The following is a 20,601-nucleotide window of genomic DNA, read 5'->3' as shown; positions in this document are numbered from 1 at the left end:
AGGGAGGAGGTGAGGGAGGAGGAGAGGGAGGCGAGGTGAGGGAGGAGGAGAGGGAGGAGGTGAGGGAGGCGAGGAGAGGGAGGAGGTGAGGGAGGAGGAGAGGGAGGAGGAGAGGGAGGAGGTGAGGGAGGAGGAGAGGGACGAGGTGAGGGAGGAGGAGAGGGAGGTGAGGGAGGAGGAGAGGGAGGAGGTGAGGGAGGAGGAGAGGGAGGAGGAGAGGGAGGAGGTGAGGGAGGAGGAGAGGGAGGAGGAGAGGGAGGAGGAGAGGGAGGCGAGGTGAGGGAGGAGGTGAGGGAGGAGGAGAGGGAGGAGGTGAGGGAGGAGGAGAGGGAGGAGGAGAGGGAGGCGAGGAGAGGGAGGAGGTGAGGGAGGAGGAGAGGGAGGAGGAGAGGGAGGAGGTGAGGGAGGAGGAGAGGGAGGAGGAGAGGGAGGAGGTGAGGGAGGAGGAGAGGGAGGAGGAGAGGGAGGAGGAGAGGGAGGAGGTGAGGGAGGAGGAGAGGGAAGGAGGAGAGGGAGGAGGAGAGGGAGGAGGAGAGGGAGGAGGAGAGGGAGGAGGAGAGGGAGGCGAGGTGAGGGAGGAGGAGAGGGAGGAGGAGGAGGTGAGGGAGGTGAGGAGAGGGAGGAGGAGATGGAAGGAGGAGAGGGAGGAGGTGAGGGAGGCGAGGAGAGGGAGGAGGTGAGGGAGGAGGAGAGGGAGGAGGTGAGGGAGGAGGAGAGGGAGGCGAGGTGAGGGAGGAGGAGAGGGAGGAGGAGGAGGTGAGGGAGGTGAGGAGAGGGAGGAGGAGAGGGAAGGAGGAGAGGGAGGAGGTGAGGGAGGCGAGGAGAGGGAGGAGGTGAGGGAGGAGGAGAGGGAGGAGGAGAGGGAGGAGGAGAGGGAGGAGGTGAGGGAGGAGGAGAGGGAGGCGAGGTGAGGGAGGAGGAGAGGGAGGAGGTGAGGGAGGCGAGGAGAGGGAGGAGGTGAGGGAGGAGGAGAGGGAGGAGGAGAGGGAGGAGGTGAGGGAGGAGGAGAGGGACGAGGTGAGGGAGGAGGAGAGGGAGGCGAGGTGAGGGAGGAGGAGAGGGAGGAGGTGAGGGAGGCGAGGAGAGGGAGGAGGTGAGGGAGGAGGAGAGGGAGGAGGAGAGGGAGGAGGTGAGGGAGGAGGAGAGGGAGGAGGAGAGGGAGGAGGTGAGGGAGGAGGAGAGGGAGGAGGAGAGGGAGGAGGAGAGGGAGGCGAGGTGAGGATGCAGAGGGAGGACGGGGGGGTGCAGCGATGGAGAAGAGGGCGATGGGGGCGGAGCTCTGTGGTTGCTCTAACAGGATGCTCGCTCAGCACACGTCGGCTCCGGTTACCGCTGCAGCCACTCGGAAACACGAGCCCTCGCCAATACTCCCGATCACCACGGCGATCGTATCATGTCGAGGAGGGAAGGCAACGTCCTCGTTCAAATGTGCGGAGAATTAAAGGCTTAAACTTACATCTAAACCGTATCTAACGACGACGCTGCGGGAAACTCAAGGCTCTAACGGCTGCATGTTCCTTTGACCTTGCACACGTGAGTCAGAGGACATTTGTGCATCTTCCTCACGCTGCAACTACAGATTATTTCTATTTTTTAGATTAGCCGACGTGTTAAATGATGATTATATAGTAAATTCAGGTTTTTAAATACAGTTTTAACCAGACGAAGCTGAAAAAAGTGTTGATTATGCAGAGAACATTTAGGAAAAAGCGTATTAATAATAAAATATCGTGTTTCGTGACTGTTTTCTTACAATGCGGCTGTTTTTGTGATAAAACCTCATTTGAAATAAACCGGGCCTAAACCCAAACTCCCATGACTAAAACGGAACTTCCTTTGCCAAACTTGAAAAGAGGTATCGATCTTAATGGGTTCTCATCTGTTTGAATAAAGGTGAACAAATAATACCATTAAAATACTGTAGTAAAGGGTTTAAAAGAGTTTGAACGTGATTGGATTTATCATTCAGAGACTTTAGTGCAAAGAAAACTAAACCAACACATTATGTTTGCTGACAAACAGGATTATTCGATTTTTTAAATGCAAGACCCAAAGGAAACAGATACTTATCGTATTTTCCGGACTATACTGGTGTGACTTATACTTATATAATTATACTTATACTCCGGAGCGACTTATATCTGATATTATTTGTTATTTTCACACTTGCGACCTCATTTCATACTCCAGTGCCACTTATATATGTTTTTTTCTTCTCTATTATGCATTTTTTCGCTGGTGCGACTTATACTCCAGTGCAACTTATACTTATACTGAAAATACGGTAATTGTTTTCAGCTTTTGTGAATTTCCCATTTCCAACCATTCAAATTCCAGTTTCAATAGATTGCAATGAATCTTACTGAGTAAAAAGCATAGATTTAAAATGACTTGGACACGGTCGCTCAACAATGCCATTTTAAAACAAGTTCTAATTACAAAGGTGTAAAAACAATAGAACAGTAATAACAAATGGAACTGTGGAGGTACAGTGGCCTGTGAGGGACATAATTACCTGGCATCCCTGAAGGAGCCGCCCTCCCCGCTGAGGGGGCTCTCCATCAGCAGCTCCAGCAGCCAGTGCAGCTTCCGGGGGTCACGACCTTCCTGTGAGACACGGGACAAGAATAAACCAGGTCAGACACAGACAAGAGGCACAAGCGCTCAGGACGGGACCTCTCTGCACTCTGGACCAGCACAGCCAGGTAAGACTAGCAATGAGATGTAAATATTGATATAGCTACAAGAAAATATGATCAACAATAGGGATGATGCAATATGGATTACCGTATTTTCCGGACTATAAGTCGCATCATTTTACATAGTTTAGGCCGGGGTGAGATTTATATTCCGGAGCGATTGTGATATTCGTTATTTTCACACTGGCAACCGCATTTCACGACATTCACAGCATTTTATGACAACCACAAGAGGGCGCTCTAGGCTCTGAGCGACGCAGAAGAAGAATCTGCACTTCCTCTTCCTCTGGAGTTTGTGGAGTTGTTTAGAAGTGACACAGAGGAAGAAGAATTCAGTGGATTTAGTGATTTGGGGTAAAACTGATGCTTTGCTAAACTTGTTAGCATGTTCTTTATGCTATAGTTATCTGAATAACTGTTAATGTGTTACGTTAACATACCAGACACTTACCACAGTTCTGTCTGTGCCTCATGTAGCTGAAGGTGTTAGCGTTAGCATACATACACCTATTCACCATGTTCTCTCATCTGTTATTATTTTAAACTGCATTTCAAGATGAAACGTCTGTTCTTGGTCTTGAATATAAGTTGTATATTTTTATATGTTTGTTTCTTCTCTATTATGCATTTCTTGGCTGGTGCGAGTCGACTTATACTCCGAAGCGTAGTCAGGAAAATCTGGTATTTTCTTAGCCTTCACTGATATTTGTCTTAGTGTGAAGAATGACAGACAATAAGATTTTAAAATCCATTGAAAGACCCACACATTTAATTAAAGGACAAATATCATGCATTATTTGTCGTTGGCCTTTAAACATACTCTTGAGGACCTTTGCTGTGGCATTTCAAGTTTTAGAACAATGAGAGAAAAAATGTTTTTTTTAAATGCAAAAAACAATATAACTTTGCCACAGCTTTGGGAGAAGCCAGAGTAACTGGGCTTTGGTTCCATCTATTGGCTGCAAAGGGAATTGCACCATTTAAAACCATTACACCATTTGCTTGCCTTGACTTCCTGGTTTAAGCAGCAGTTATTGATGTGATTCAGAATGTTTTTGATGGCCATGATTCATAACCAGGATTCATCAAACTGGAATGCATGAAGCTAAAAACAACTCCAGGTAAGTTTTTGAAGGAAATAAATAAAGTTCACAAATTAACGTTTCAATTTAGTAAGAAATAATAACAAAATGCAATTATGTGGGAAAATAGAGACGCTACAATAAAACATGTTAGTTATGATTATTGTGACAACCACAATTTAAGCATTATTCACGATTACTGACACCAAACAACAGTAAAATACTTAATAGATCACAAATCCTCTAGTATGTGGCCAGCCTTATGAAATCAAACTTTATGAATGAGAAAATAAAGTCATTAATTTAATATTACATTAAGTTAACATACACCGGATATAAAAGCTTTCATATATATACTTTTTAGAGAACTAAATGAACGGAAATAACTTATAAAATGGTCACAAAATATATATATTTTTTGTTTTAGCTTGATTTTTTATATCGGGCCAGTTCCAATATTTGAAAATCCTCCAGTATTTCTCATACCGATATTGGAAACCTCCCTAATCAACAACAATAATGAAAACAAACTAAACTTGATGCGTCTGACACAATGACACTCGCACTCGCACTAAAACCTTTTTATAAATGAACTTTGTGAATAAAACTGAGCTGCAATAAAAAGATAGCACAGTGTATCCAACTCAAACATTATCACACTATAAAAGACAAAGTTACCACTGATATTTAGCATTAAAAAAATCCATATTGAGCATAAAAACATCATGTATTAAAGTATTGAGGTCAAGGTTAGAGCAGTTTGTATTAAAGAGCGTTTCAGGTGCAGCTCTAAAAATATGCTTCTGCTGTGAGAGAAATGCCAAGAGTCTCTTTTATCTAACCATCTCCAAAGCCTGAACTAGAATAACTTATTTTCAGAAAAAAAACAACATGATAAATGTGCTGGAGAAATAGAGCTTATGCGTTTTTTAAAAGGAAAGCGTTTATTCCAGATGTTTCTTATTCGACCTAAATCACCTTTAATTAAGTCTCTATTAAGTTTTTATTTGACTAATACGTTCAGGCTAAAATAACTGTAACTATTGTATCAAAATGTACATTCAAATATCACAATGACGCCATATGGCATTTTGTACACATTTCCAGCACCGTTCAGCTCTGGTGCAGGTGATATTACTAGAATGTAAGCGCGTTCACGACTTCCTTAAACCAGAGCGAGTTTTGCCGCCACGCTAACGCTAACACCGGCTAATATGCTAACAGTGCACATGCTGGTTTTGGGAGGATAAAACACGCTATAATTAGATCCAGGCGTTCTATTTTTTAGGCCTAAAAGCTGCGTTTACAACATGTCTGTACAGGAGCAACGCAAACTGTGCTTTTTTTCTCTCTCTTTTTCCACAAAAGTTACGCAGTGTGCCTTTAAGTTGGCTAATGACATTATCTTGATGATTTAGAGTACGAGTTACAGCGACTGTTGCTGTTATTTGTAACTAAAACAATTTTTTAACATAGTGGTGCAAAATGTACTCTTTTTTTTGTTGTATTTTTAATTTCTTTTTTTGAATTGTGACGTTTATTGAGATGCCTCGCAGGATCAAATTAGCAGTAGCAGTTGTTATTAGCGCTGCTCAATAATATACTGTGTACTACAACTTTTAATTACTGCGATATTGACAGTATTGCAATATTTCAACATGCTTTTTGACACAATAATTTCAGCTACGTTACATAAATGTGATCATGCCTTGATGTTTTAATCATACGCTGTCAAAATAAAAACATAAATAAAATCATTTTTTTCATTTTAAAAACACTATAGCCTACATTTCTGTCAGATGAACGACCTTGGTGTTACTGCAGTATCTTTAGTTTGTTGATATTTTTGTGATATACTGTACAACTAGGTGTAATAACAAGCAATAGTTACATAGATTTAAAGGAAAGTACCATATTTTCTGGACTATAAGTCGCACCAGCCAAAAAATGCATGATACAGAAGAAAAACAACATATATAAGTTGCACTGGAGTATAAGTCGCACCAGCCAAAAAATGCATAATAGAGAAGAAAAAAATCACATATAAGTTGCTCTGAAGTATAAGTATAAGAATATAAGTATAAATATAAGTATAAGTCGCACCCCGGCCAAAACTATGAAAAAAGATGCAACTTATAGTCCAGAAAATACGGTAATCACAAAACATCACAATAGCAGCGCAAATGTAAGTAATTAAATGGAAACAAAACTAGTAATACACTAAAAACATAAAACGGAGTTACCACGTTTAGGTAAATAACATCTGAGGGGTTCAGAAAAGTCTAATTAAAACAACGCACAACAAATCAATCAAGCTTAACTCGACAAAACGGGTCTTGAAGCGATTTGTCAAGCAAACTCGTTTCTTCGGCCCGACACGGCGGCGTTCCTTTGGGGGGGATTTGCGGGGAACATTTGCAATTCTTTTTAGATGTCACCTTGGACTTTTCTCTGACATTTTACGGGCGGATTAAGATGATTGAGCAACGGCGGAGGCGCTAATGGCGAGCGAGCGCAGCTGGGGCTTTCAGGAAGAAGAGAAGACAGCGGGACGTCCGCGCTTTGTTTTGATGTGGACTTAGGCGCGAGCACGAGCGGCGTGATTGGTCGCCACTTTCAATTAGTAATTAATTTGTGCTCCTTTTAAACTGCTAATTAGTGAAGAGTTTTCTACCGTTTAGGGCTGCGGCGTACGGTTATTTTAGCAGTCAACGAGTTTGCAGTTATTTTTGGATTAGTCGACCAGTCAAACGAGTACTTTTATTGTATGTAGAGATTTTTTAAAGAACATTTTAACCACTTTAAGTTTGAAATGTGTTGACTGACGGCTCCGAGATCGAGACGAGTCACAAATAAACTGTACTATTGAGGAAAATCTGACAATCTTTATTCTTCTTTGACATTTTGATTTAATAATGCTGCTGTCTTTGTTATAAAAATGTATTTTCATATGTTTTTAGAGTCAGTATAGTCCAGATAAGGATTACCATGGTCAAAATGTGACTTTTTTGTGTGTTTATTCTGAAGTCGACCAGTCACGATTAGCCCATTCCTCGTTGCACTTCTGCTGCTATTTTTTTTAAATCTTTTCAATGAAGAAGAACATGGACCAAAATCTGTTAGAGCCGTTCAAACGTTGAAATGTGAACGTTTTTAACAAGACAAAAGTAGGCCGCAACAAACTATTACTAACATTATTATTTTAGTAATTGAAAAAGCCCTGTGAATATGAGATTTGTACAATATTTGACCCAGATTAAATTTAAGAAAAGCACTTGAGAACAATTTTCAGTCAGTTTTTGAGTGATTAATCAATTAACAAAGACAAAAATCAAGCCCAAAATTTAGATTGATCAAAACGAGGACAAAAAACAAAGAGATTAATTTTTACTACTACTACTACCACTACTACTACTATTACTATTACTATTACTACTACTACTACTACTACTACTACTACTACTACTACTACTACTACTACTACTACTACTACCACTACCACTACCACTACCACTACCACTACCACTACCACTACCACTACCACTACCACTACCACTACCATTACCATTACCATTACCATTACCATTACCATTACTATTACTATTACTATTACTATTACTATTACTATTACTATTACTATTACTATTACTACTACTACTACTACTACTACTACTACTACTACTACCACTACCACTACCACTACCACTACTACTACTACTACATCTTACTACTGCTACATCTTACTACTACTACTACTACTACTACTACTACTACTACTACTACTACTACATCTTACTACTGCTACATCTTACTACTACTACTACTACTACTACTACTACTACTATTACTACTACTACTACTACTACTACTACTACTACTACTACTACTACTACTACTACTACTACCGCTGTGTTGTTGCGACGTACACATGCAGTGGCGATGCACGTGCCCCAGTCCGTGTAGGTTTCCACGGTGATGTTGGCCAACGCGGTCCTGATGAGAGGACACAGCAGCTGCCACAGCCGCTCCACCTGCACGAAAATAATGAAAACTTTTTTATTAATATTGACTTTTCTTATCAAAAAGAGCTAACCGCGGTGCATTGGCGTGTACAGCTCAGGGCAAAGATAAATCACTGCAAAATCACCCGTTTCTTAGGTTTTGTATTGGACAGGAGAAATATGGAGAACTGGGCATTATTGTGAGGCCTGATGGGAATGTTCCTCCTGTTTTCTAAAGCAAACTTCACCTTTGAAATAGTGTGACTTTGGGTGGAAGAATTTAGATTTTGTATGTGTTATTATGTTCAGGAAATGAATATTGAAAGCAATTTGAGTTTGCCTTTTATGACTTTTTTTTTTTTTTTTTTATTGAATTAAACATCTTGATTTTATGACAAATGTAATTGTTGTGTAGCGCAATTAGCTATATTTCCTTTTACAAATTAGCAAAATGTCATTATGAGACAGCTTAATACTTGAAAGAATATTTAGTTTGGAAGGTTTTAATTTGACAAGTAAAATGTCCCTGTAATTATCCAAAACAACATATTCACAAACACTTTGTAATTGTATGTGATGTCATTATACATCACATCTGTAAAATAAAGAGTGACCAACTATTCATAATTGGAGTCAATGTAAAGTAAGGATATGTAGTTGCCTTGGCAATGGAACAGTCACAACTGAACTTGAGTTTCCACAGACTTTTAAGCTGCAGAAAAAGAACAAACACAAGTTTAGTTTAGACCTCGTCACGTGTTCAGCTCAAAACCTCCAGAAGAACATGCTCACTGAGCTGCAGCGGCTGCACTAGCACTGATTCATGATTAGTGCATGTGCTCGAGCTTAAGTAGTAATTAAGTAGTAATATAAGTACTAATACAAGTAATATTCAGTGAGTCTTTTCAACTGGTTTTAGTCGCAGGATCTGGGAACTTGGAGAAAGTATCTTATCCTGCTTTCAGATCGTCCAGAGAGAGGTAAAACACCAAATGAAAACATAAAACAACTCACCAAAGTTTTTGTGCCTAATATTTAATCAATGAGTAAAAGTTATATTTGATTTGTTGCTGAGGACACAGATAAGATGATCGGTGTGGAGAACAGCCAGTGCAGACGAGCGAATGAAAACTGCAACCAAACATGTTCTTCACGGCCCAGAACTCTGTCAGTGTGAGAGGTGAGAGCGCTGATGAAGGAGTTTGGATCTGAACTTATTTTTGGTTTGTTGGTTTATGATGTCACAATATAACATTTCAGTGTTACAATTACTGTGAGAAGACACGTTCTTACAATACAATATTCATTATTCAATTAGTCATGATAATTGACAGCAAGGAAAACCAACAGTAGAATCACATCGAGGTTCCCAGTTTTTTTTTCTCCTGATGACCCCTGTTTTTACCCGTGGATACATTGACCCCAACATCCTCCTCCCGCCCAAGAACCACTGACTTTTCTGTTTAATAAAGATGTTATAGAAGAGTAACGATTATAATACTAGTGCATGGTCATTGCTTCTATAGTCTAGTTTAGGGGGGGACCGGAGACCCCCTAAGAGCCACTGGGGACCCCTAAGAACCACTGGGACCCCATTAGAACCATTGAGGACCCCTAAGAGCCACTGGGACCCCCTAAGAACAACTGGGACCACATTAGAACCACTGGGACCCCATTAGAACCACTGGGACCCCCTCAGAACCACTGGGACCCCATTAGAGCCACTGGGACCTCATTAGAAACACTGGGACCCCCTAAGAACCACTGGGACCACATTAGAACCACTGGGACCCTATTAGAACCACTGGGACCCCCAAGAGCCACTGGGACCCCATTAGAACCACTGGGACCCCCTAAGAACCACTGGGACCCACTAAGAACCACTGGGACCCCATTAGAGCCACTGGGACCCCCTAAGAACCACTGGGACCACATTAGAACTACTGGGACCCCCTAAGAACCACTGGGACCACATTAGAGCCACTGGGACCACATTGGAGCCACTGGGACCCCCTAAGAACCACTGGGACCCCCTAAGAACCACTGGGACCACATTAGAACCACTGGGACCCCCTAAGAACCACTGAGGACCCCCTAAGAGCCACTGGAACCCCCTAAGAGCCACATTAACCATTCCTGCAGTTTGTGACCAGCCTTATTTTTGTTAAAAGTTATGAATCAAAACAGCGATAGATAAAAAGCACTTTGAGGCTCATTTTCAGTCCTTGTGACGCTCTCGTGACCTTTAGTCGTACGTACTTTGCTGAAGCTCCAGAGTTTGCTTCCTCGGATCAGCCCGGCGCTGATCTCGCACACGCAGCGCTGCGAGCTCTCGTGGCGGTCGGCCGAAAGACTCTCCAGGTGTGGCCATAGTAACGGGAGGAAGGCGTCGCCGTAGTTACGGAACAGGCCCTGTCCGTCAGAGACAAACAAAATGGTGGTCGAACAGAAGAAGAGGAGTGTACATGTAACAATGACCCAAATATTGTAATATAGTATCGTCAAAAGTCTCACGATATTGTGGAACATATTACATACGACATTGTCAAAAGAATCAAAAATCAGACACTGGTATCAAATCTAAATAAAAAACTGGACAAAATTTCTCATTTTCTGAACAGAATTACAAGGATCTTGGGCTTGATTAAGACAACATTGTAACATAAAGAAAGTTCTATTATTTTGTGTTGAAAATGAGTCTATTGTCTAAAAAAAAGATGCTTATCAAGACATTTCTACAGTTTCTACTTTACAGAATCACAATAAATATCAAAGCAAAATTGTACCACTAAGATTTGTATGTTGTACTGTATAATACTCATGTAACACTGACTGTTTCAACAATAAGGACATTTAACTGCAAACTGATTGAATTTTAAGAGGTCTAAAGCCAAAATGTGCAGTTATTGATAATGTTACCAACAATTTCACAATAAACAATAATACTGAGGATCGTCTACAGCATTGACACATTAATCCTGAAGCAGCGGTCGCAAACTTTATCCCCCAAAGAGCCACATCGGATCAAGCCAAACCAAATTAAAGTCAGAAAGAGCCATAACTGGATTTTACACAATAAAAACAGACAAAAATGTGAAATTTACTGATGTACATTAATGTTAGAAGAAGTAAGTCTACTATTTGTTGTTAATCATTTGACATTTTATTTATTTTATTTTATTGAAACTACTGCATGCTCCAAAACGCCGTCACCTCCTGAGGTCACAGCAGGAGTGAGGGGGAGGAGCCACAGCAGGGGCGAGGAGGAGGAGCCACAGCAGGAGCAAGGAGGAGGAGCCACAGCAGGAGCGAAGGGGGAGGAGCCACAGCAGGGGCGAGGAGGAGGAGCCACAGCAGGAGCACGGAGGAGGAGTTACAGCAGGAGCGAGGAGGAGGAGCCACAGCAGGGGCGAGCAGGAGGAGCCACTGCAGGAGCGAGGAGGAGGAGCCACAGCAGGAGCACGGAGGAGGAGCTACAGCAGGAGCGAGGAGGAGGAGCCACAGCAGGAGCGAGGAGGAGCCACAGCAGGAGCGAGGAGGAGGAGCCACAGCCGGAGCGAGGAGGAGGAGCTGCAGGAGCGCGAAGGAGGAGCTACAGCAGGAGCGAGGAGGAGGAGCCACAAGCAGGAATGAGGAGGAGGAGCTACAGCAGGAGCGAGGAGGAGGAGCCACAGCAAGAGCGAGGAGGAGGAGCCACAGCAGGGGCGAGGAGGAGGAGCCACTGCAGGAGCGAGGAGGAGGAGCCACAGCAGGAGCGAGGAGGAGGAGCCACAGCAGGAGCGAGGAGGAGGAGCTACAGCAGGAGCGAGGAGGAGGAGCCACAGCAGGAGCGAGGAGGAGGAGCCGCAGGAGCGCGGAGGAGGAGCTACAGCAGGAGCGAGGAGGAGGAGCCACAAGCAGGAATGAGGAGGAGGAGCCAGAGCAGGAGCGAGGAGGAGGAGCCACAGCAGGAGCAAGGAGGAGGAGCCACTGCAGGGGCGAGGAGGAGGAGGTACAGCAGGAGCGAGGAGGAGGAGCCAGAGCAGGAGCGAGGAGGAGGAGCCGCAGGAGCGCGGAGGAGGAGCAACAGCAGGAGCGAGGAGGAGGAGCCACAAGCAGGAATGAGGAGGAGGAGCCAAAGCAGGAGCGAGGAGGAGGAGCCACAAGCAGGAATGAGGAGGAGGAGCCAGAGCAGGAGCGAGGAGGAGGAGCCACAGCAGGAGCGAGGAGGAGGAGCCACAGCAGGAGCGAGGGGGAGGAGCCACAAGCAGGAATGAGGAGGAGGAGCCACAGCAGGAGCGAGGAGGAGGAGCCACAGCAGGATCGAGGAGGAAGAGCCACAGCAGGAGCGATGGGGAGGAGCCACAGCAGGGGCGAGGAGGAGGAGCCACTGCAGGAGCGAGGAGGAGGAGCCACAGTAGGAGCGAGGAGGAGGAGCTACAGCAGGAGCGAGGAGGAGGAGCCGCAGGAGCGCGAAGGAGGAGCTACAGCAGGAGCGTGGAGGAGAAGCCACAAGCAGGAATGAGGAGGAGGAGCCACAGCAGGGGCGAGGAGGAGGAGCCACTGCAGGAGCGCGGAGGAGGAGCCACAGCAGGAGCGAGGAGGAGGAGCCACAGCAGGAGCGAGGAGGAGGAGCTGCAGGAGCGCGAAGGAGGAGCTACAGCAGGAGCGAGGAGGAGGAGCCACAAGCAGGAATGAGGAGGAGGAGCCACAAGCAGGAATGAGGAGGAGGAGCTACAGCAGGAGCGAGGAGGAGGAGCCACAGCTCTGACCACTGTCTGGACGAGTGTTGTCCTGTGCTGCCCTCTCTGCTTCTACAGCCCTGAGCTCTGAGTCATGTGACGTGTCGGTCAGTGGATGAACATCTCTCACGCTTCAGCTGATTGATCCGGGACTTTAATGATCAACGATGTGAAAAATGGCTAAAACGTGAAATCGAGACAATTTATTTCTCAGGCAAAATCTCCCATATTTTGATTCCGTTTGCGGTTCAACTGCTGCTGATCTGAACTGTCCACAATGAGGGACTAAAAACGTCAGATTCTTCCGTCTTATACGATGAATACTGTTATGTTATAATAGTGTTATTCTGCAGAACCCTGTGAAATGAAGGGGGTTTGAGTGGCACCTTAAAGAGGCAGAAGCGGCGCGGGTTGAAGCTGTCTTTGCCTTTACGTTCCTCCAGTGAAAGAAACTCAATGAGCTGGTCGATGAACTCGCCGTCTGTGAAGTACTCGAAAATGACCTTTTCACCCTGAGCGGACAAAAGCACAAAGCAAACAGATATAATACAGACAATCATATATTGGTCAAGTGATATCTGGCCTTAAATGTCCAGCATACGGCGATATTTATTTAAAAAACGAGACATAAGAAAATGCGCATTTGTTGGAACGCTTTAACTTCGATAAGAAGATTGCACAAAACACAACTGCTCAAAAGCTTCAGTTGTCGTCATCTGAACAGAAAAACAAGACATTTTGACTCTCATTCAAAAGTCATTCTCAATCTGCAGATCTGGTCTGAGATACTTATCCTGCTCCGAGTTAAAAAAAAAAGAGAATCCGTCCTTAAACAGAAAGGGAGGTTTACGGATAAATCTTCCGGCCGTGTACAGCAGCATGTTGAAGCCATGAGGCGGCATCAATCCTGACCAATCAGACGCTGATCAGGTACTCATCAGTAATAAGGGACCTGCAGCCTATTCCAGGGCTGGATAAATAATGAATATGCAGAAATATCCCTTGAAAGATAACAAGGCTGAGCAAAATAATGTGTCTGTTTGCCGTAACCCGACCGACCCCAGTACGAAACTAGCCGACTGAAAAAAAAATATCAGCATTTTGTTGAAAAAACGTCAAAATCTTTTATTTTTCAATTATTTCGCCGACTCGCCGACCGGTCTTTCCTAAACCGCCGTGTCGAATATTTTTATCATGCTAGTAAACCTATCTGTCATCCCAAAGGACTGATAACGCACTGAGCAAAACATGTGCAACTTAATATTCAGTCTCTAACAAAACAGAACACGCAAAAGTGTCGTTATATCGCCTTATACAAGTTGGTTTGCCCTTGTCGGCGCCACTGAACTCTCCATAGTACATGTCACGCTCTATCACGGTGTGAAATTTGACTTACGCAATGCATTCTGGGATTGAAATACGCCCAGCAGCATCATCACAACAAACATGGCGGCGCCCGTGTCCCCCGCATGTTCCCCCCGCTTGCCTTAGCTACCAATATAAAGGATAACGCCGTACAAAAGGTCGATTGAAATATCTAACAACATATTCACAAACACTTTGTACTTGTATGTAATGTAATTATAGTCGGCTGTAAAATAAAGAGTGACCAACTATTCATAATTGAAGTAGATGTAAAGTAAGGATATGTAGTTGCCTTGACAGCCTGACCCCTGGACTGTTGAAGCCTGACCCCTGCACTGTTGAAGCCTGACCCCTGGACTGTTGAAGCCTGACCCCTGGACTGTTGAAGCCTGACCCCTGGACTGTTGAAGCCTGACCCCTGGACTGTTGAAGCCTGACCCCTGGACTGTTGAAGCCTGACCCCTGGACTGTTGAAGCCGACCCCTGCACTGTTGAAGCCTGACCCCTGGACTGTTGAAGCCTGACCCCTGGACTGTTGAAGCCTGACCCCTGGACTGTTGAAGCCTGACCGCTGGACTGTTGAAGCCTGACCCCTGGACTGTTGAAGCCTGACCCCTGGACTGTTGAAGCCTGACCCCTGGACTGTTGAAGTCTAACCCCTGGACTGTTGAAGCCGACCCCTGGACTGTTGAAGCCCGACCCCTGGACTGTTGAAGCCTGACCCCTGGACTGTTGAAGCTTGACCCCTGCGGTCACTCCGAGTCAAAAAATGGCAAAATTTGGATCTTTTTTTTTTGCCTTCAAAGTAAAAAAAATAAGAATTTGCCTACCATCCGACCCGCTTGAAAAATGTTGACTCGGGTTACAGCAAACAGTCCATTTATTTGGTGTGGCCCAATGTAAGTTTGTTTTGAATCAGCTCATTTCTGTGCATTTTGAATCAGTATTGTCACTTTTTATCGTGCGACCTCTGCGTTGTGACTAGCGTTCACACCTCTGCAGTCACAGCCACATACCTCACTCATCTCGTCATAGGGCAGGTCTTCCTTTGCCTTTTCACAACCTGCATAGATCATCATTTCTCTGTATGGAGCGGGAGACAAAGGGGGAGAAAGCGCTGTGATTTATAGATAACAGAACACACACACACACACACAAACACAAACACACAGAACACGCAAACGCGCTGCCTTCAAATAAGTAGCAAGGATAAATGCATGATTAAAAAGTCAGTTAGTCAGCAGGTCCTCGTCAGGAATCAAGACGGTGCCAAGACTCAGGCAGCGCCGCACTCATACATCAATTCTTTTATTTAGGGTGGACAGGAAGTCGTTCAGTCAACCTTATGTAGGCCAGGCTCACTGTAGGAGCAGAGCAACCTCCTGCCACTTATCCAGCCCCCGGGATCAGTCATAAGAGCACGGACGCAGAAGCACAAGCGGCACCACAGGGACAGTTTTTGGATTCATACGTAGGACACAGACCATAGAACAAGACATCGTAAAGTGCGTTTGACATGGTCCTAGTCGTGTGGTTCGGCGTGAATGTCCCGATTAGTGTGTCGAATGTGTCCATGTTCAAATTTAGTCTGAATGTAATTTGTTTTTTTTAAATCTTTTGATGTCAATGTCCAGTCGTTGAGTTTGTGTCATCCATTTCTTTGTAATGGCCTTTTTCCCTTTTCCACCAGAAGTATCCATAAACCGTGACCATGGCAGGAGTTTTGAGGCCCAGATACCGTATATTCCGGACTATAAGTCGCATTTTTCATAGTTTTGGCTGGGGTGCAACTTATACTTATACTTATACTCCGGAGCGACTTATATGTGATATTATTTGTTATTTTCACACTTGCGACCTCATTTCATACTCCAGTGCGACTTACATATGTTTTTTTTCTTCTCTTTTATGCATTTTTTGGCTGGTGCGACTTATACTCCGGTGCGACTTATAGTATACCGTATTATAGTTCTGAAGTCCAGTGTCAAAGACGATTTGAAATGCTCCATTGATCTCAGGACAATATTTTCTGAGCTATAGGACAATCCCAGAACACATGGTAATTGTGAGCCACTTGGCAACCAACATTTCTCCAGCCACTAATATTTCCCTGTGAATAGTAGGCACTTTTCCAACATAATTCTTTCCAAACATTAGAAAACACATAGATCTCTGGCTGTGAATTCTCGTGTGCTGTTGCCCTTAAGTTTATAACACTTTATTTCTGATGAATTCCTTGAACTTTTCTTAATATGCTCAAAAGAGTCCTCATGGTGCTCGATATTCTCAAAGAGCACGGCCTCATCTTTTAATAGATCCACGAGTTGTTCAGCAGAGCCATGGTTTATCGGTCTCCTTTCTCCTTAAGTGCTTGTTGTCATGGCGAAACCAAACCAAACCAAACCTGGGACTTTAAAAGCAGCAGGGCTTTGCACAGTCTGTGCTTGGCTTTTAATCTCTCGTCCGTGAATGGTTCTTTGCAAACGCCGCCAATCCGCTCGCGGCTGTGTTCTTACCGTTGTTTTTCTGCTGAAGCAAACTTAGAACTACTATTTTTTTACGCAAATATGTTTAATACCGAGAGCAAACGAGGACAATGTTGTGTCATTTTTGCCATCACAGTATAGCAACTACATCCCGACTGCCAACAACTACTACGACTACTACGACGACTACGACTACTACGACTACTGCTATTACAACTACTGCTACTACTGCTACTACTGCTGCTACCGGGGAGTACTAGCAGTAGTACTACCTGGGACCAGATGTCTCTTTACTCTGATCAGTCGCCTTCTACCACGTGCAGACTGCTGGAGTATTACCTGGGCCACGAGTAGTACCCCACGTGTGTCTTCTCCACAAAGGGCTGGGTGTCCCACTGCTGCTCCGTCAGGGGGAGGCTGGAGCTGTCGTACTGCAGCCAGCGGTTGGCCTCCCTGTCCCCCACGACCACGCCCTCCGGCTCCTCGACGCCACCTGCGCACAGACGAACGGGAAATTAGGGACAAGGACATAATGCGCGGAATAGTATTTTTATTATATAACGGAAATGCAGACAATATACTTCTCCTGACAGACAGCACGATGCAATTATTAGTATCGAGGTTAATTAACGGATATTGGAGCTGAAATTTTTCGGAAAAGTATTGTGATCAGATGTTTAAAAAGTAAGATTCTGTTCAGAGTGCACATTATAAACATTAGAAACATTATAAACAACTACAAGAGCATTGACATTTGAGAGAGGACTGAAATATGAGCTAAAAACATATGCAAGAATCACATACTGTACATTTCTGATCATGTTTGTAGAGGTCAAAATAACAACTATTACTTTAAATAAAAGACCATTTCCATTTTTGCCATTTGGTTTGTGGTTTTGCAGCCCTGACGAATATGCAATTGAACTTGAACTGATTTCTTATACAGTAATTCTGATACCACTTAATGTTCCCGGTGTAACAGATGCCACTCACTTAAATACGACGGCTTCACAGTTATTTTCAGTCTGGGCCTCTTCAGCTGCTTGAGAATCCCAGCCACGGCCGAAATGGCAACCTATCCGGCGAGGAGATAAGATAAAAGCAAATACGCACCACTCAACCATGAAATACACAAATACAAAGAGCTATAAACACCTTTCTTATGCTGATAGAGTCGTGGACCAGGCCCTGGGTGAAGTAGAGCACGGCGTCGGGGGGCAGCGGGTGGTCGTCCCGCAGCAGGAGCGACAGCAGGTCCGCGCACATGTGCTCGAACTTCCAGGGACTGAAACAAACGACGACAGAGTCAAAAACATACAGAGCTCGGGATGGAACGTCAAAAAAATGTCTGTTATGGTGGAAATCAGTCATTTTTGTAGGTGGTGTGCTACACAGAGCTTAGAGATACATTAGGCAAAACGATGTAAAGAAGTACACAAAGAAATACTACTGGTACATACATTTATCAATCTATTGTGTTAGAATATTTTTAATGAACGCCAAGTTTAGTACGTAGCGTCTTAAAAGCTCCATTGGTCATTAGGCTTTTTAAAAGAGTTTTTTTTTAATAAGTTATGTTTTTTTTTTATCATTATACTGTGTTTCTGTATCTAAACTGTGTTGCAACACCGAAATTTCCCCATTGTGGGACAAATAATATATTTTGGAGTAGCCCTCTGATGGTGCTTCCATAACCTGTTCATCTGTACTCAGCCTCAAAATTATATCCGAAAAATGCAGTTTAAAACATAACTTTTTTCCTTTTTGTTTTTAACTGGCTCTTTATGTAGCATTTTTAAAACAATATATACTTTTTATTCAAATTTTGGATATCTTCAAAACAACATTCATATTATGATCACAATTTTGAAACATTTCCTTTTTCTAGTCGAGACGCACATTTGAACATTCTAAATACAATGTTTGGTCTGCAGGTCTTGATGTTTATCAGAAGTAAACATTTTACCTCAAGGTTTTGTGGATCATGTGTAAATGGGAAATAAGACGTCAATGTCAATCACAAAATATTTTTCCCACTGTGAAAATTGTATGCAGTAATGGGCATTTTCCTTTCTCTTTATTTCTGTACATTTTAGTATCTTACGCTATTTTAATCAGGTTTTATGTTTCATTTTAGCGACAAACGTCACGACGACTTAGCACAAGAAACGCTCTCAAGTCGGACGCAGGAACAAACTGAAGCTGGCGTTTCATTCAAAATCTCGAGACATTTCTTATCCATTAATGTGCCAAATATTCAGATTTGTTTTGTTGCTTTTTTAAAACATTTTGCAGTATTTTACGCCAGGCCCTCAAGGTAAAGCTGGTGAAAGCGGAGCTAACTTATCCTTAAAAGGGGCATCGAGGTTTATGCGACGTTGGCCAGGGAAGTTAATGCCTTCTTCCAGTGTTGTAAATGAGGCATGTAATGGCACAGTGAAAGTCAAAAGAGCCGCTTTATGTCCGACAGGCCGAACCTCAAAAGATTCCAGTCGCTTTACATCGATGGGCAAAACTTACAGGTCGCTGTCTTCAAGGCAATCCAGAAGGTCGTTCACCAGCTTTTCATACTTCCTGTGTGACAGACAATACGTGTCAAGTCCATCCAATATTGCACAAAACCATTCTTTCTATAGGAACCTGAGCATTTGTGACGTTACAGAAGGCAATGGCTGTGTCTGAACAAAAAGAGGCCTCGCATGGATTTGCTCTTTCAAATATCTTCTATTTCTCTCACATTCGGAAAAAGCTTTGTGGTGAGACTAATGAACCGCAGCTAAACAGCATTGCACTAGTAAGTCCTCATCTGCACCTAAGCATGTCCCCGGGGCCACTGCTTTTGTGCATTACAATCCAAAGCCAGTTCAAGGGTTTTACAATTGCACAGATTGGCAGTCCATCCCAGGGCAGCTGTGACTACAAATCGGGCAGGTGTTACTTATTTAATTGTGATGGTACAATACACACTGCTAAATTATTATTACTTTTGTGTGTTGAATTGTGCATTTATCATGTTGCACTTGAATTAGGGCGCACGTCAATGAAAGGGGCTGTACCTGGACGGTGTGTGGAGTTAAAAGTAGGTCAGCCACGCCTACTGATTGTGTTGAGTGTGGCCCAGGTGTGTTGTGGGTGCTGTACCCCTGCGTGCCTCAAATGTGTGTATTTTGAACCGTGGACTTAATAAAAGTTGCAAAACGGAATGTACCGTCGTATCGTTCGAGGGTGCAACACAAACACTTGTTGGCGAATGGGCCTTTGAACACTCTTTGCCGCTGTGTATTTCCTTGTCCTTTGCTCTGTTTTTCACGTACCAAGTTATTTTTGGAGCCACACGGGTTGATTAAAGGTGCACTGCGTCAGGTGGTACACTTTAGGGTCCCTGTAGCCTATGGTGCATGTTTTAGGTCGATGGGGGAAACCGGAGCCTAGTCCAAACCCACCAAGCACAGGGAGAACATGCAAACCCAGTGCTGCCGTGGACCATCTTGCTGTGAGGTGGGAGTGCTAGCCCCTCCGTCATTGTGCCGCTTGTAGCTGTCTTTATTTTTCACCATTTTTTTACCATTTATGGCATTAAACTTAGACCTGTGGTGCAGCTAGAAGGTCCTGGGTTCGACTCCCGAGCGCCGTGGGCCTCTGTGGGGAGTCTGCATGTTCCCCCTGTGTCAGCATTTCTTTCTCTCTTTTTTTAAATATTTTTTTACTACAAAAACCTGCACAAATGGGCTCTTTCCCTCTGCGGAAAATGACAGTCTGAATCTCAGCGGGACTTTGATCTATCTCTGCAGGTGGCCAAATTACTGTTCAGATCCGTGGGGAGGTGACCCCGCTCACTGTTTTACCGCAAGGAAAATACTTTTTTCATGGCCGCATTTATTTATTAAGTTTTTTAATTATGTTTCATTATCTCTCATTAGCAATACAACCCCAAAAAGACACTTGACATGAACGAACACTCACAACTATTAGAGACTTTTATAAGGCAGCGGAGTCTGGGGATGTTATTCTTTTGACAAATCAATTGACCAATCTTCTTAGAGTCGACTACTTGCTTGTTTCTATGGAGAACCAGTTGTTTTGCCTTGAATGTTCCACAATATGGCATTAAATGTATATGTCCAGCCATTTTTAAAGGTGCTGTACCTGAAATCTACTCAATGTAATAAAGTAGCAGGACAGATATATTGTAAAAGCATCTATTCAGGGTTGTTTTATTGTATTTCCCAGTGTCCTCTTGATCCGAT

The 20,601-nt window shown here is 43.8% G+C and overlaps 1 protein-coding gene across 1 annotated transcript in view; it reads right to left on the bottom strand.

The window, feature by feature from the left end:
* Positions 1-20,601, bottom strand: part of LOC140369005 (proteasome activator complex subunit 4B-like) — a 124,254-nt gene that overhangs the window by 39,142 nt on the left and 64,511 nt on the right. The window contains exons 31-39 of the mRNA XM_072456203.1: positions 18,875-18,928; positions 17,510-17,639; positions 17,348-17,429; positions 16,694-16,847; positions 14,885-14,951; positions 12,890-13,015; positions 10,042-10,194; positions 7,708-7,812; positions 2,516-2,607 (exon numbers count right to left, since the gene is read on the bottom strand). Coding sequence (XP_072312304.1) covers positions 2,516-2,607; positions 7,708-7,812; positions 10,042-10,194; positions 12,890-13,015; positions 14,885-14,951; positions 16,694-16,847; positions 17,348-17,429; positions 17,510-17,639; positions 18,875-18,928 — 963 coding nt within the window. The remainder of the gene's footprint in view (positions 1-2,515; positions 2,608-7,707; positions 7,813-10,041; positions 10,195-12,889; positions 13,016-14,884; positions 14,952-16,693; positions 16,848-17,347; positions 17,430-17,509; positions 17,640-18,874; positions 18,929-20,601) is intronic.

This window comes from Eucyclogobius newberryi, unplaced genomic scaffold, assembly GCF_026437365.1.
Source record: "Eucyclogobius newberryi isolate DKJ021-1_F unplaced genomic scaffold, fEucNew1.0.hap1 SCAF_20, whole genome shotgun sequence".
Taxonomy (NCBI): Eukaryota; Metazoa; Chordata; class Actinopteri; order Gobiiformes; family Gobiidae; genus Eucyclogobius; species Eucyclogobius newberryi.
This window is presented reverse-complemented; position numbering and strand designations above follow the sequence as displayed.